This window comes from Miscanthus floridulus, chromosome 13 (assembly GCF_019320115.1).
Source record: "Miscanthus floridulus cultivar M001 chromosome 13, ASM1932011v1, whole genome shotgun sequence".
NCBI lineage: Eukaryota > Viridiplantae > Streptophyta > Magnoliopsida > Poales > Poaceae > Miscanthus > Miscanthus floridulus.
The window spans coordinates 20,751,517-20,767,871 of NC_089592.1; the positions used below are offsets into that span (position 1 = coordinate 20,751,517).

The window sequence follows — 16,355 nt, forward strand, 5'->3', positions numbered from 1 at the left end:
AGCGGCTATGGCATTTTGTTCACCAGCGTGATTGAATTCTTTTTCCCCGCACCCCAAGTTTTAGCGTCCACCTTATCGAGAAAGGTTCAGAGGGGTCTACCTACAGAATCTCCTCCAAGGAGAAGCTGTTAGGTCACCCAAGTCAATCGAATGGCTCGGATCGCTGCCAAGAGACAGAAACAAAAACTTGTGATGCTCGTGCAGGTTACGCTGGCCCTGTCGCAAACGTTGGACCCGAACCCCGCATGGACATGTCTGGTAAGAGCTCTCCGTCAATCATACCACCAAGGTAACATCACCGACCCTCGTTCTCATTTCCATTATATCGTGCATTCATCCCATATATCCAAGTGTTCCATATGCAATCGCTGCATCTCAACGCTTCACGTCGCGTCATGAAGCGGTAGTCGCCTCATTCGATATGAGCGGCAACTAAACGAGGTTCGAAGGCTGGCCTATGAAGGGCTCGAGGTCGCCTCGCGTCAAACAAAGCCAGGGGAGAAAAAACTAAGATGAGCCCCAGCAGCCTTGCCCGACCTTGCTCAGAAGCGGACAGGGACATCCTGACCTTTCTCGTTCGATTCTTACCTCGAGCCAAACCCATAGAATCTTCGTCGAGGAGAGGCCAACGGGCCACCCGAGCCTATCGAATGGCTCGGGCATCTGCCGGGAGGCAGGTTAAGAAGTAGTGGGATGCCACATGAGGGCTCTTCCGACCCCGTTAGCGGATGACGGATCCGGATTCCACTCGAACATGCCCGTTAGCGAGCTCATTGAGCGCAACACTCGAGCCATCGAGGCAAGTGTTGTTAGCTCAGCCCCTCCGGTTGTGGAAACCGAGGACGGGGTGACGCGTGAAACACGGCCGACCCCTACAAGACCCCAAGAGGCTTGGAGGCTCGAGCCGTCCGATCCTAGATCGAGAGACCAAGGTTCGAAGGTCGGCCCGCAAAGGGCCCGAGGCCGCCTCACGTTGAACAAGAGCCAGGGGAGAAAACGCAGATGAGCCTCAACGGCCTTCGCCCAATCCGCATAGAGGTGGATAGGGTTATCTCAACCTTCTCGTTCGATCCAGCCTCTAGCCGAGCCCATAGAATCCCCATTGAGGGGGAATCTATTGGAAGGCAGGATAAGGAGCAACGGAATGCCACCTAAGGGCTTTGTCGACCCTGTCCCGAGCGACGGGACCGGATTCCATTCGAACATCCCTGTTAGCGAGCTCATCAAGCACGTCACTCGAGTCATCGAGGCAAGTGACGTCGCCTCAACCCCTCCGGTTGCGAAAACCGCGGATGGAGTGACAGTCACAAAAACAAGTCGACCCTTGACCGAATCCCCACCACGCACGGGGGCTCAGGGAAGGCCGGACTTACAAGGAGACCGAACGCACAGTCGTAGAACGATAGATAAAATCCTAAGGAAGGGGTACGTGCGAATACAAGAGTAGTTTCGCTATCCTCTCTTCGGTCTCCAGTGACATTCGACCCCAGGAACCGCAAGGGGGCGGAACTCACTCGGGGGCTGATAAAGGTATAAATACCTCCTTTTTTTAGAAACAGACGCTGCGTCGGACCTCTTCCTCACATTAAAAGATAGTGGCAAGGTTTGTGGGAACGAATAGCCGAGCATACCTGGTCAGATTGCAAAAAACTCACGCCCCGATGGCTACGGTATCTTTGCTCACCAGCATAATCGAAGTTTCCCTCTTACACACCTTGGGCTCTACGGTCTTAACAAACGGAAGGGTCGAATTGCATGAGCCCCTTTTTCGAATACAAAAGGGAGGAAAGCAAGTTCAAATGAAACGAAATTACAAATTTGTTTAACGAAATAAAATTACGAATCTGTTTTCAAGACACAAAAGTGCTGACATTTGTCCACAGATTACAGATAATGTCTATCAGACCCATTCGACAAACTATCCCCTCCAGGGGAGCGCTATATCTTTGATTCTGTTCGCTAGGTTCCGCGCAATAAGAGTCACAGCCGTCTCGATCTCATCCAGTTCGGAGGCTTCATAGCCAGGCGCAAAGCCGAGGCTCATTGTCTCGAAGTCAATGCAGATGCGCTTTCCCCCGCATGGAACCGAAAAAACCCCTACGCGGACGATTGGATGTCAAAAAAAATATTGTTTGCATTCTAGCTTGTAGTCCGACATAGATCAGATTGTCCATATCCTGATTGCATTCTTCTTCCATAGTCAGCTATATCTTTCTTCTAGATCCACTAGCTCTAGTATAATCGAAGTGACATTGGTCATGTTTGGTTTTCTAGTTCATGGACTAAAAGTTTTAGTTTACTTTAGTCTATGAACTAAAAGTGGATTAAAGTGGTGTTTGGTTTCTTGAACTAAAATAGACTAAAGTGGAGAGAGAGAGGGCAATAAATGAGAGGCATGAGTGTCCCCAATATCTTTTAGTCCATTTTAGTCTAGTTTTATGGACTAAAGGACTAAAGAATTTTAGTCCACTTTTACTTCAAGTGTTTGATTGTTTAGTCTAAAGTGTAGATTTTAATCCAAAATGTTTTAGTGCATCCCGTTGTCACACATCCTGGCGAAAGCAGAGCGCATATACGTCAACCATGACGAAACCCTTTTTGGAGCTCAGCTAGCTATATGGCCCACCCGGTCGGACTGTCGTTTGTTGGGACTCGGTCACTCGGTTGCTTGGGACTTTGGAACTTGGAAGCACCGGCGTCGATTCATGCGATGACTCGTGCATCAGGCATCCAGTCCAGCCATCCACCAACGAAATGTCGTCACGGATCTTAACATCGGATCGATGCTATGCATGGGACAACACGTCAACACTGCCTATCCTTCTCATGCTGAATGTATGCAGTCCCTCGTCTTCCCAAAAAAAAAATGTGATTGTAACAGGTTAAACTTTTTAAAATTTAACAGAATTTATGGAAAATTATATTTCTAACTAGTTATTTAGATTCACTATAAAAATATATCTTTTATATAAACTTAGTTAGATTTAAATTTATTTGACCATCGAGAATTCTTACTCCCTCCGTCCCTGAAATAATGCAATTCTAGCACATTATCATGTTTAATTATGTTAAGTTTGACCAATTTTAACAAAAAAAAAGTATCAATATTTATGATATGAAATAAATACCTTTAGATTAATTACAAAATATATTTTCATAATAAATTGATTCGGAACCATAAATGTGAATATTATTCGCTATAAACTTGATCAAACATGAATCACTTTGACCGGCACACAACGCATATTTGCATTCTTTTCGGGACAGAGGAAGTACATATTAATACTCGGAAGCCAATAGTCCTTATTATTTCACAATTAATAATCAAGCAATATATAAGAATAAATAAATGAAACTCATTGATCACGTAATTATATTCCATGAACAAATAATTGCAAGTTCTTATATAAATAAGTATATCATGTCGAAGGAATTGATAACCGGCAAAAATAGACAGAAAAATACTTTGATTTTTCGTTCGTGAAAATACTTTTTTTTTCGTGAAAAACACTTTACTTCGATCGACAATAGCTGCACGCATGCTTAATTTGTTTCACATGATCTGTATGTCTCTTGTTCATCACGCACGCGTCTCTGCCTTCGTCGATCAGTTGCTGGCCTCCTCCGGCGCCGACGAGGTGGCGAAGACGTGCGCCTTGAACTCGTCCATGCGCGCGGGGTCCAGCGACACGGACAGCTGCACCTCGCCGTCGCGCCTCCCACCGACGAGCACCATCTCGCCGTCGTGGTTCATGGACACGAGCTCCACGCGCTTGGGGCTGCCGAACCCGAAGTCGGACGCCTCGTACACGCGGAACCGCGGGCTGGCGGCCACGTTGGCGAGGCGCGTGAAGGGGAGCCCCATCATCTTCTCCAGCCACCGCTCCGTTCCCGCCAGCGGCGCCGCCTCCATCTCCGCCACGGCCGCCTGGATCGCGCGGGACGCCGACAGCAGCCCCCGCTCGCTGTCGAGCAGCAGGTCCCCGGCGTCCGCCTTCGCCAGGACGCCCTTGATGCAGTTGCCCAGGTAGCCGTCCCCCACCGGCGGGTCCAGGCGCGCGCGCAGGTCCGCCAGGAACACCAGGTACGTGTCGTCGCCGGCGACCAGGCCCTTGGCCCGCACGAACGATGTCCAGCCCAACGCCGCCAGCGCCACGAACGTCGACACCGGCTTCTTGTTTCTGATATTACTTCCGTCGGCGACGACGAAGGCGTCGTCCTCGGCCGCGGCGAGCGCGTCGATGCTGCGCTTGAGCGCCCGGATGTCATCGCCGGCGAGGTAGAACGTCCGGCGCGCCAGGCGGAAGCGCTGGCTGAAGTCGTAGTCCGCCACGGTGCTGGCCTGCATGCACACGAGGTCCCGTGAGCGAGTCAGTCACGACACACGACACACAAAAACCGTGCTGGTACTGCACACAAACACAAAAAGTTGCAAGCTTGGCACCGTACACGTACCACGGGCAGCTTGGGCGCGATCATCTTGAGCATCTGGCGAGCGGACTCGTCGCCGTTCGGGACACGGATGGCCTCCCGACCGTAGTGCGGCGCGGGGAGGGACTCGGTGACGGGGGACCCCTCGCGGGCGGCGGACACCCAGGCGGCCATGAACCGCCACACGGCCTGGCCGTCCGCGACGGCGTGGTGCACGGAGAGCCCCAGCGCGAGGCCGCCGCCGCGGGGGAGCCGCGTGGCCTGCACGGACAGCACGGGCGACGGGAGCACCTTGGTGGGGAGGTCCGGCACCAGCGCCAGGAACGCCGGGATGTTGTGCGCCTCGTCGCCCGCGAGCCGGCGCACGTCGAAGGTGTCGTCGGCACCGGCGGCCGTCGCGTCCGCCTCCGCCTCGACGAAGGCCACCCCGGGATCGTCGGCGGCGCAGTCCACGACGACGTCGCCGGTGCCCGCGACGTACGCCAGATTCCCCGCCAGCGGCAGGTACGCCGCCAGCGTGGCGGCGAGGGAGCTCTTGAGGCGTGCCACCGCCGCCGTGAACTCGTGACCGTCGGCGTCGCCGCCGGGAAGCGAGTACAGGAACAAACGCTGGATGGGCGGCAGCACGACCCAGGGCGTGTCGAAGAAGGACAGCTTCACGACGACGGGGTCGGCGGCGGCTGCTGCGCCCTCCGCCGGCGCTGGAGCGACGCGCGACACGGACAGCACGCGCACCGCCGCGTGTGGCGCGCCTGTGGCGTTAGCGTTGGCCTCGCCCATGGAGCAGTTGTTGCTAGCTAGCAGGCGTGGGGGAGAGGGGATGATAGGGGGAGTGCTATCAGTTCTTGGACCACACGACGACGTACGAACGAAAAAGCCGCCGGCCGGTGGTTTCGAGGACGAGGAAGACGAGTTCAAGTGCGCTTTGCGCTGCTGGCTCGTCGTCTCTCTCGCAGCCTAGTAGCTATATATATATATATATATATATATATATAGTAGGAGGGTGCAACGCTGGATCAATGGCCATGCCCCAAGCTAGCTAGGCAACCAACCACCGTATCCGTATCGATGTGGCCATGTCTCGTTGGATTTGGATCCCACCACCACGCATTGAATTTGAATTGAATTCGTAGCAAATCAGGATCGAACACGAACTGCAGGTAGATGAATCTCCGCGGCCGGCCGGGTATATATATATACGTATATTATAAAAAAAGTGATACTTCACGCGTCTATCTACGTGAAAAATACTGAATCAGTTGTTGGGCCGGCCGCGGGCACGACACGGTTGCATGCGACGAACGAACGCCAAACGTAAGAGACATGTACACATGTACACGTCGACAGTGCACTACGGGAAACAGGGGCTTTGCCAAGTGTCTCCTACTTTACCGAATGCCAAATGTCGGGCACTCGACAAAGATAGACTTTGCCGAGTGCCGCACTCGGCAAAGCCAAACACTCGGCATATCCATCTTTGCCGAGTGCCAGGCACTCGGCAAAGAATAGCACTCGGCAAAGCCTCCCTTTGCCGAGTGTCGGGCTCTCGGCAAAGCTAAACACTCAGCAAAGGCTAACCAAGGTGACGGCGGCCACCCACTGTTAGGCTTTGCTGAGTGGTCGCCGTCAGACACTCGGCAAAGAATTTTTAAATTTTTTTTATTTTTTGTTTATTTTCTTTGCCGAGTGCCCTGTCTCTGGCACTCGGCAAAGACGCCCTTTGCCGAGTGCCAGGTCTGACACTCGGCAAATAAATTTTTTATTTTTATTTTTGCTCCTAGATTTTTTCTTTAGGGTTTCTACGGTGCTTTAAAGTACATGTTAAAATTTGGTTGAATTTTGTGACTTTTTACTATATTTTTAGAATTATTTTTGTTTTGTTGATTTCGCAAAAAGCAAGTTTGAACTGCAGGTGCATCGAATAATGAAATCTAATCATTCGAAAAAAGATTGTCATGCTAGTGAGTGTGTTTTGAGGCCGTATCCAGGAACTTGTGGGATATTTTTCACATCTTGTTAACGAAACATAAGGACAAAGTTGCTGCCAAAGTGTTTTTAAATTATATAAAATTCAAACGAATTCAGAAAATCACGAAACTTGTGGATGCATCGTTATATAGCATGTGGAGCCTATGGTAAAAATTTGAAAAAGTTTCGTGCACGTTGTCACGTACGGTGCTTAGAAACCAGGACATCTCCACATGTGATATTAATTTGGAAACCGAAGCGATATAAATGGAAGTAGACAATGAAAGGGTTGATGATGAGGATGCTGGAAATGAGGTCCAAAATGTGGATGACCTACAAATGCTTGAGCGATTATGTTTAGGCAATGACAATGAAGACAACATTCCTCCTTCAATTAGTGTTGATGATTTGGACAATGTTGATAGCGATGATGAGACCTATGATCCAGCTAATCCAAATAATGACGATTATTTCTAATAAATGTAATACTAAAGTTGATTATCATTTTGCATCTATTTCTAATTAAGTGTTTTGTAAGCATGAATATTATTTCTAATACATGTAATACTTTTCTTTTTTTCTAGGTGATTCAACAAAGATGGCGGGTGGGCGTCACAGGCCCATCAGGTCGCTTTACCAAGCGGGGGAGGAGGCCGAGGGGTCGGACATGAGGAGGAGGAGGAACCCGAGGAGCAGGAGGCCCCCGGCACGTCTCCAGGTGTCGGAGGAGGCGGAGCCGGTGACGCCTGTGGAAAGGGCGCACGAGGAGGAGGAGGCGCCCTTCGACGAGCAGGAGGCGTTGGTGGGAGGCACGGGTTCCTCTTCCTCTGCTCCGAGGGTGTACCTGCGAGGTCCCTCGAGCCTCCCTGCTTTTCCGCTTCCTCACCGCCGCCCAGTGATTCGCCCTGAAGGGCAAAAGTAAGTAAACTTGACATTTTATTTGCCCCTACTTCATATGATAAGTTCAAACGAAGATGAACTGCTAATTTTTCTTAATCACATGTGCAGGAACTGGGTGGTTGTGTCCGGTGCTGGTGCACGCACCCCCAATGGCATCCTGGGTCTTCTGTGCAGGCAACACTACCCCGGCGTCGTCACGTACAATAACAACACATTGGCAGCCTGTTTGTTTGACCACTACGACATCGCCGCTGATACGGAGCCGTACCCCAACAAGGCAGCACGGGTCATTGGGGAGTTCTGGGTAAGTCTCCTTGCATAGCATTGCTTCTTTCATTGAACTTTTTCTTTAAAAAATATCCATACAAATATCGTGTTTGTCCGTAGGCTTATTTCAAATGCGAGGAGGGATTTGAGGGCAGGAAGGATCAGGTGGCGACCAAAGCCTGCAAAAAGCTCGTCGTCGACATGGTTCATGAGGCGAAGATCCAGGCCGTTGTCACCTACTACGGGTCGAAGCTTGGACAGAGGGTCAAAAAGACCGACGCCAGGACCATGGACCTGACCCGGGAGCAGTACATTGAGGTACATGAGAACATCTAGATTGATTCGTTTTGAGAATAAGTAGGTTTAATTTGATCATCTTATATGTCAATTACCGGATGACATGCAGATGATTCCCTGGTGGTGCGGATAGTATCCCGAGGCGTGGGAGAAGATCGTGGACAACTGGTTTACGGAGGGGTATGCCTCGACGCACAACGCTGCAAGGGAACGGTGTTTGGAGATGCAAGGACCAGCACACCATCAAGGCAGCCGCAACCTCGCCGGATACAAAGACGCATGGGTACACGAATTCATTTATCTATTCTGATGCTCAATTATGACTGATTTCTAATCTTCTTGATGTCTTTCTCATAGAGGGCGGCACTTCAAGGCCAGGAGTGCTCGGACTTCCAGGCATGGTGCATGTCCCACAAGGGAAAGGCGACGTCCGACGTCTCCTTCAGCCTGGAGGACGGGCCCCAGGAGTACACGAACCTGAGCGTCCACACCCACATCAGCGAGTACACGTCAGCGGCAAGGTCAGTCCATGGGCCAGACTTCAACCCGTGCACGCAGGAGATTGATACGGAGCTCGTCATGAGGTTGGGAGGAGGGAAGAAGCACGGCCGCATGTGGATTGCCGATGGCACAATCGACTCGACCGCTGTCCCCGACCTCTCCATGATCCGAGCCCGGAGCATGAGCGAGAGCCCGGCCATACGCACACGGCCGACCGTTGCACAGCAGCGGGTCGACGTCCTCGAGGTAATTTCAGTTTGACTCGTCGTATATTGACTTTTACACACCGTAATTAGCTATGCATTACTGGAACATTGGAGTGAAATGTTGCAGGCCCGGCTCGAAGAAGAAGCTCGGCAGCGTCAAGAGCTGCAGGCGCAGCTGATGTCCCAGCGTCAGACCTATGAGAGTAGGTTGACGGGCATCACGGAGACCTATGAGAATCGGTTGTTGAGCATCACGGGCTTTCTTCAAAGCCTTGGGCAACATACGGGTCTTGCTGTGCCACCTGAGCTGCTCGCTCCACCACCTCCACCTGCAGCCTCACCCAGGGATGGACTTACACCTATGAGTATGAAAGTTAATTGCAGTCTCTTACATGCAACTAATTTCTAATTAGCTAGCCAAGTACATGTCTAACACATAGAATATATACTCCTTTGTGCAGCCTCAGTCGGCGGGTTCCAATAATCCGCCTAATCGTCAGGATCCGTATCAGTCACCGCCCGATCAAAGGCGTATTTGGTAATGAGTTTGAACTTGTCCATGTTCATGGAATTGTGGTAATAAACTGGATGTTAGATGATGAACAACTTTTGAACTTGTGAATTTTGATGTGATATATTCAGACACTTATGTTTGTGACTTCTAAATGGTGTTTGTGATATGTAAGTGATGAATGTGTGATAATGGGATGGATGTGTGATGAATGTCATGGATTTGAAGAATGTGATGAATATCTGTGAAATTTTCTGTTTGAATGTGTGATGGAAGTGTTGGAATGTAAAAACAAGAAAAAATAGGCAATTATAGACGCTTTGCCGAGTGTCACACTCGGCAAAGGCCTCTTTGCCGAGTGCAACGTCCACTGCACTCGGCAAAGCTGGCAAAAACTGCATGAAAACACCAGATTTCCCAAGTTTGCCGAGTGTAATGGCAAAGACACTCGGCAAAGCTGGGCTATTTGCCGAGTGTCAGGCCACGGCACTCGGCAAAGGGGAAGGCTTTGCCGAGTGTCACTGCAGACACTCGGCAAAGAGACTTTAAAAAAAATTACCGAGAGCCGACACTCGGCAAACAATTTCGGGAAAAAAATTATATAAATTCTTTGCCGAGTGTCGTACATGAGACACTCGGCAAAGCAACCGTCATGATAGCACACCGTTAACGGCTACTTTTCTTTGCTGAGTGCCCGACAAATGACACTCGACAAAGAAGGCTTTGCCGACTTTTTTTTCTCCGAGTGGCCTATGCCGAGTGTAGCGCTCGGCAAAACCTTTGCCGAATATTTTTATGCCTTTGCCGAGTACCGAAGGCACTCGGCAAAGTCCCTGTTTCCGGTAGTGGTGTGAGCTAAGTTGTACGTGGCACGGCTCTGGACCGGGCACGATACCACCACATGCTGGGCTGCTGCCGGCCGCCTTGCGGCTGCTGCTGCTACACGACACAGTGTGCCAGTCGCAAGAGAGCGAGCGAACGAGAGCTCACGGACGGCGCGGTTGTTTGGAAGCTAGCTAGTAGATTACCGGAGGAAAATGGAAACATCGTCGTCGTCGTCGAGGACTTTGCATTTTTTATGACAATGGCGGAGCAGAGGAAACAAGCAGAGAGGCCGGAAGCGACGCCAACGTAGGGACACAAACACAACATGCATGCCTAGTACATGTTTCTTCAGGGTTAAAAAACACAAGCGGACTCTCCTTTGAAGGAAACCAACACGGACCGCAAAGGGCGACTACAGTACAATTACATATTTTACACACGCTCCACATGCGTACTAGGTGGGCCAAGGGCCCTGTAGTACTTAATATAAACTGGCCCTTTTATATGCGACGTACGGATGAATAAAAACGATGGTTGCAAGTGAACCAATGTCTTGGAATTGGATTATGTGTGTAATCGTTAGTCGTGGCTTGATCTAGCTTGTACGAGCGCGGACCATGAATCTAGGTCATATACAGGATATAGATTGGCGCGAGGACAAGTGGCGACATCGGAATTAGCAATGAGCCAATGAGCAAACCTTTACCTATTCCTATCCTAGTTCTTAATCCCATTCTCCCACATGGGTTTACATTCATCACAGAGCTCGTATGTACATTTTGAGTGTGTTCCTGGCTATTGAAGAGGCCATGAGGAACTGGCTGGGCAATGTCGCGTCCATACATGTTCCTGCTAGGCACGACGAAGGAGGCCACTCCATTCTCTTGCCGCTCATCAGTCACCACGTGCTCGGAGATGACGGCGAAAACACAAAGGTCATCGTCTGTCGGCAATGATCAGGCGGTGTGTTATGTTCATGTTCATGTTCTGCGCTAACGCCAACGCCATTATGGTTGGAGGATGGAAGGGGCCGAAGCGGTGCCAGGCTATCAGGTGGAACGCGTGGCTGTTCAGCTAGGATGTGACGCTAGTGAGCATTAGCCTACCGCTCCGCCATGGCCAAGCCATCGAGGTCAAGCCCTGCGTCAGCGAAGCAGTTAGTAGATAAACTGGTTGATCTCGTGGGGAGACGGATTGACCGAAGGTGTGGGTTGTGGGGTGGAGTAGATGAGCACATTCGATGGTCCTGATGCGTCACCGGGAATTGAGAAGGGCGGCATCGCAAGAATAGGGGTAAGCAGCCGTCCAAATCGAATGTGTCGCGTGATTTAATATTAGTGACTTCACAATAGGTTGGGAGGCGAGGGCAATTTGGGAGATAAAAAGGCGAGGCAGAAATACAAGGGTAATCTAGGAAGTAAAAAAAAAGGTTAGAAGAAACGTTTCGCTCCTTAATATTATATATAGGTACATATAGAGATAGAGATATATTTAACCAACTATTGAAGCCTCTACTTAAATTATTTAAGGCCTAAATTATCATATTAATAAGAGAAATTAAAACTAAACTATCGCTTTACATATTGATAAATTATCCAATACTACTATATTATGCAAAAACACAACTTAAAATAACATTATCAAAAAATGAAGACAACCACATATGTCGTAGTTAATGCCTTTTAGGCTCAAATTTGAGATTCAAATGACAATGACATAAATATATAGTAAAAACATAAACATGGAGTTAGAAACAATAAAAGCACAGTAATTATAAAACAAAGAAGATTAGATCGATCTACCTATATACCGCTGCCCGCTGGACGGTGCAATGATGCTTGGATACGAGATGGCGTAACATGCCAACGGTAGGGACACAAATCTTACAGCATGATTACATGCATGTTTCTTCAACATAACGTCCTAACATGCAAAACTCTTCTTTTCATGGACAAATGGACCCAAAAAAAGACCATTTGGCGTTTTACACATGCTTTAGGAGGACGGCCATCCATAAAGGAATGTATTTTTCGCTTTTCGATGGGTTAAGCAATTTAAACTTTGACTAAATTTATAGTAAAAAGTACCAACTTTCATGGCACAAAATAAATATCATAAAATTAGTTACATAATGTTTTTTCATAATAAATTTATTTGAAGACATAAATTGCCGGTGCAGAAAGTGACCAACACGTAAATATTTATAGTTTTGTCATACGTTGTGATCAGATGTAGCCTAGCACTCAATGACACAGGGTTTATACTGGTTCAGGCAACGTGCCCTACGTCCAGTTTGAGTCGGTCGGTGACTTTATTCCCGAGCCCAGGTGCTCGAAGTTTGCTGTGGGGTTACAAACGAAAGGGAGTAAGAAGGGGGGTGCAAAAGGCCCAGTTGGACTCTGGTCTGAAGGGCCGAGAGTGACGGGAGCTCCACTATGTGCTAAGTGTTCGAACGTCTGTTGTTCGTTGGAATCCTTGGTCGTTCGGATCATTCCCCGTTGGGAGAGAGCGCATCCCCTTTTATAGATGAAGGGGACAACCTTTACAAGTGAGAGATAGAGTATGAGAGTTCGTATGCTACTAAGTCTTGTTGCCCACGCCGTCGGGTACAAGATGATGGTAGGCGCCCACAACACTGTTTGAGTCAGACGCATGTGAGAGGTATTACCGTATTCACCATGTGTGGCAAATAACGGCGCCCACAATACTGTCGATGCCCAGAGGCATGTGGGGGGGGGGGGGGTTTACCGTATTTGCCTGGTATGGAAATTGATGGCGCCCACAACACTGCTTGGGTTCTGACATGCTTGGAAGGTTGTAGGGCACCCTTCTAACATGTCCTGTCGGTACTGTCCTACAGGTGTACAGGATATGGTCCTTGTTTTTACGTTTTGACTTTAGCGTCCTGCTTTACTTGCTCTGCCCATTTCCTGGTCCTCACTGAGCGGGCGTCCCTGGTCGGTTGGTCCCAGTCGGCTCTGACTGTGCCAGTCGAAGAAGAGCTGTAAGTAGAGGTTCAGTGTATCCCCGGTGGGAGACGCGGGTCGGAGTCGGAAGCGTTGTTGGCCAGGCCTTCCGGTCGGAGAGGCGGGCCGAAGTCGGAAGCGAGGCCTTCCGGTCGGAGAGGCGGGCCAGAGTCAGAAGCGGGCGCCGTTTCTCTTTGGCTAGGCCTTCTCGTCAGAGATTGGATCGCCCTTCTGGCTTGTCGTTAGGTTTTTGGGTTGGCCCAGGAGTTGCGCGTCGTTCACAACATCATCTGCTGGGCTGAGCTTTTTGCTGGGAAGCAGGTCCCTGAGGGACCCCGGGTTTATGAATTTGACAGGAGCCCTCGAGCCTCGGGCAATTCAGGTAGAATCGTCTGGGGGATTTTGTCTTGACAGCGGGTGCGCGCGAGCGCACCCGCGGGTGTAGCCCCGAGCCCCCGGGCAATTTGGGAAAAATCGCCTAGGGGGTTTTGTCAGCGGGCGTGAGTGTGTACACCTTGGTGGGCGTTGCCTCCTCTTTCTAGTTTTGACCCAGGCGTCGGACGTGCCGAGGCGTTTTTGGTCGTGTTGAGGGATCGAGTGGGTCGGAGTCATGGATCCAGGCGTCGGACGTGCCGAGCCGTTTTGGTCGTGTCGAGGGATCGAGCGGGTCGGAGTCGTGGATCCAGGCGCTGGGCGCAATGAGGGATCGAGCGGGTCAGAGTAGCGGATCTAGGCATCGGGCATGCCGAGGCATTTTGGTCGTGTCGAGGGATCGAGCGGGTCAGAGTCGTGGATCTAGGCACTGGGCGCAACGAGGGATCGAGCGGGTCAGAATAGCGGATCCAGGCGTCGGGCGTGCCAAGGCGTTTTGGTCGTGTCGAGGGATCGAGCGGGTTAGAGTCATAGATCTAGGCACTGGGCGCAACGAGGGATCGGGCGAGTTAGAGTCATGGATCCAGACATCGGGCGCGCCGAGGTCGTTGGTTTGAGTTTTCATGTGTTACCCTATATGCGGTTTTCGCAACTAGAGGGGCTGAGCTAACGTCGCTTGCCTCGATGGTTCGAGTGACACGCTTAGTGAGCTCGCTAACAGGCGCGTTCGAGTGAAATCCGAGTCCATCGTTCGTGATGGGGTCATCATAGCCCTCATGTGGCATTCCACTACTCCTTAACCCACATCCCGGTAGATGCCTGGGTCATTTTGGAGACCGACCTAGGTGGCCCGCTGGCCTCCCCTCGATGGAGATTCTGTGGGCATGGCTCGAGGTTAGGATCAAATGAGAAGGTTGAGATGACCCTGTCTGCTTTGGAGCAGACTGGGCAAGGGCCACTCAGGGCTCATCTGTGTTTTCTCCCCTGGCTCTGTTTGACACGAGGCAGTCTTGAGCCCTTCGTGGCTCGGCCTTCGAACCCCGGTCGGTCATTGCTCATGTTGAATGAGGCAACTACCGCTTCATGACACAACACAGAGCATTGTGTTGCATTTAGCTACATGTGCGATGCTTCGGATGTATGGGATGAATGAATGTGAATGCGTGCATGAATGTATGAATGATAGCAGATGAATGAATGATCATATAAAGAAATAGTGGGGGTTTGGTAATGTTACCTTGATGACTCGAGTGACGGGGTTTGAAGAGCTCCTATCGGATATGTCTGACCAGGATCCGCGCTCGTCATTCGTGACAGAGTTGGCATGGCCCACATGGGGCATCCCTCTGCCCCTTACCTATCTCTCATTGTTTGCCTGAGCCGTCCGATCGACTCAGGAAGCCCGTTGGTCTCTCCTAGGCAGAGATCCCATAGTTTGGCCTTTCCAAGTCCCGCATGGGAAGGCGGAGGGCCGCCTGCACATAGTGGCACCTTGTTTCTCGCACCTGGTGTGCAGTAGTGGTGGGCCATGCCCAGGCCACGTCCTGTCTGACTAGGCGTTGTCTCATCGGGTAGGGTGTGTCCCCTCGGTCAAGGCGTGTCCCATCGTATCCCATCCACATTGAATGGTGGAAGGGAGAGGGTTTTTCGCCCCAATCCTTTCGCCTTTCCTCAACTGTTGCGCATCTTCTTTAAATAGGGGAAGGGAGAGGGCTTCTCGCCGTAGTCCTTTGCCTATTCTCCAACTGCTGCCTCTCCTCCTTCTTACTTCTCACCAAGAGTGCTTGTGTTCCATGGTAGTTCCTAAGTGAGAGAGAGGGTAAGCGAGAGGGTGAACTCATAGATCCGTTCGTGAATCCGGAGCGCAATATCGAGCTAGAGACCACCCAAGGCGGTCCTGGCCACCTTTGCTGAGAGGGGGCTACTTCTGTCGAAGGAAGTGGCACACTAGATCCTATGCGGGCTCCTTGATGAGTGGAGCCTGGAGCTGCAGCGCCTCAATCCGGCTAGGGTGCTGCGTGTCACCGGCTTCGTCACCGTCTGCGAGGCCTTCTTTGGGATGGAGCCGTACGTGGACTCTTCCTGGCAGATATTCCCTAGGCGAGCCTTGTCGGAGGGGAAGCCGCCCAGGACCATGCTAGTGGGGGGTTTCTCCCCTACAGCTACTCAGGTCGGCCAGTTCATAAAGTTTGATGAGATGTCAAAGACATCCCCTAGCCATGGCGGCCATACTACGATAGGCAGGGTTCCTATCCAGGGGCTGCCCTGTCCGTATGGGAAAGTCTGGAGCTCCATATTCTTCTATTGAGCATCTATGGGTGCGATGCCCTTGAGGTACATGTTGCACTTGCCAAAGTCGAGGGAGCAGAACTAGGTAGGGTCCTTGCGAGCGTGACTGAAGTCGTGCATCAAGAAGACGTCTCCTAGCCTGCAGATGGAGTGGAGGTCAAGTCGGAAGCTCTGTCCGAGCCGAGTGTTTGTCCCGTTGGAGGGCAAGCAGTCTTTTATCTTCACTGGCCATGTCATCAGCTGATGCCACCGGGTGGCCACAGTAGAAGTAGCCAATAGATGTAATAGTTTAAATTCATGGGGGAGCCCCTGTGTGAACAGTTGTTTTGACGAATACATCAATTTTTGTGTTTGTGATGAATTACTTCGTTCAGGGAAGCTTGTCCTGTCCGTTCCTTATTTTACCTTAGCATAGCTTTGTTTTTATTCTTTGTTTTCGCACCTACCTGTTCCTCCCGTGGGCTACAACCTTAAGAGCCTGGGCGGGGTGCGATCGGTCGAAATGTTGAAGCAAAGTTACGTAAGATAATTAAAGGAATGGACTGCCCTTTCGTTCGGGTAAAAAATGTATTTACCATATGATAGTAACTAAGAAGAGAGGTGGTACCACACCTCCGTGGAGCCCCCGAGCGACCCGGGCCAAAAGTGTTTGGGCCAGGGTGCTCTGTAGGAACGAATGTTTGAATGGAAAAATAGTAGGACTGAATTTTTAAGGGAAGAAATGATGTAACTGTTTGATGTTCCAAGTGTTAGAGAGAACGTCGCCGTTGTCGTCCTTCAATCGGTAGGCGCCCGGTCGGATCACTTCGGTTACCGTATAGG

General features: G+C 50.6%; 1 protein-coding gene across 1 annotated transcript; it reads right to left on the minus strand.

The window, feature by feature from the left end:
- Positions 1-3,371: 3,371 nt before the first annotated feature.
- LOC136501428 (malonyl-CoA:anthocyanidin 5-O-glucoside-6''-O-malonyltransferase-like) lies at positions 3,372-5,370 on the minus strand. The gene is made up of 2 exons (XM_066496959.1): positions 4,456-5,370; positions 3,372-4,342 (listed from the first exon to the last, which is right to left on the minus strand). The coding sequence occupies exons 1-2, from the start codon at positions 5,209-5,211 to the stop codon at positions 3,608-3,610; spliced, it is 1,491 nt and encodes a 496-aa protein (XP_066353056.1). The 5' UTR covers positions 5,212-5,370; the 3' UTR covers positions 3,372-3,607.
- Between the last annotated feature and the right edge of the window lie 10,985 nt (positions 5,371-16,355).

Excerpts from the sequence above, each read along its gene's own strand:
- LOC136501428 (XM_066496959.1), bottom strand. The coding sequence starts at position 5,211 with ATGGGCGAGGCCAACGCTAACGCCACAGGCGCGCCACACGCGGCGGTG. Across the intron at positions 4,343-4,455 it reads TCGCGCCCAAGCTGCCCGTG|GCCAGCACCGTGGCGGACTA; the intron begins GTACGTGTACGG and ends GTGTGCATGCAG.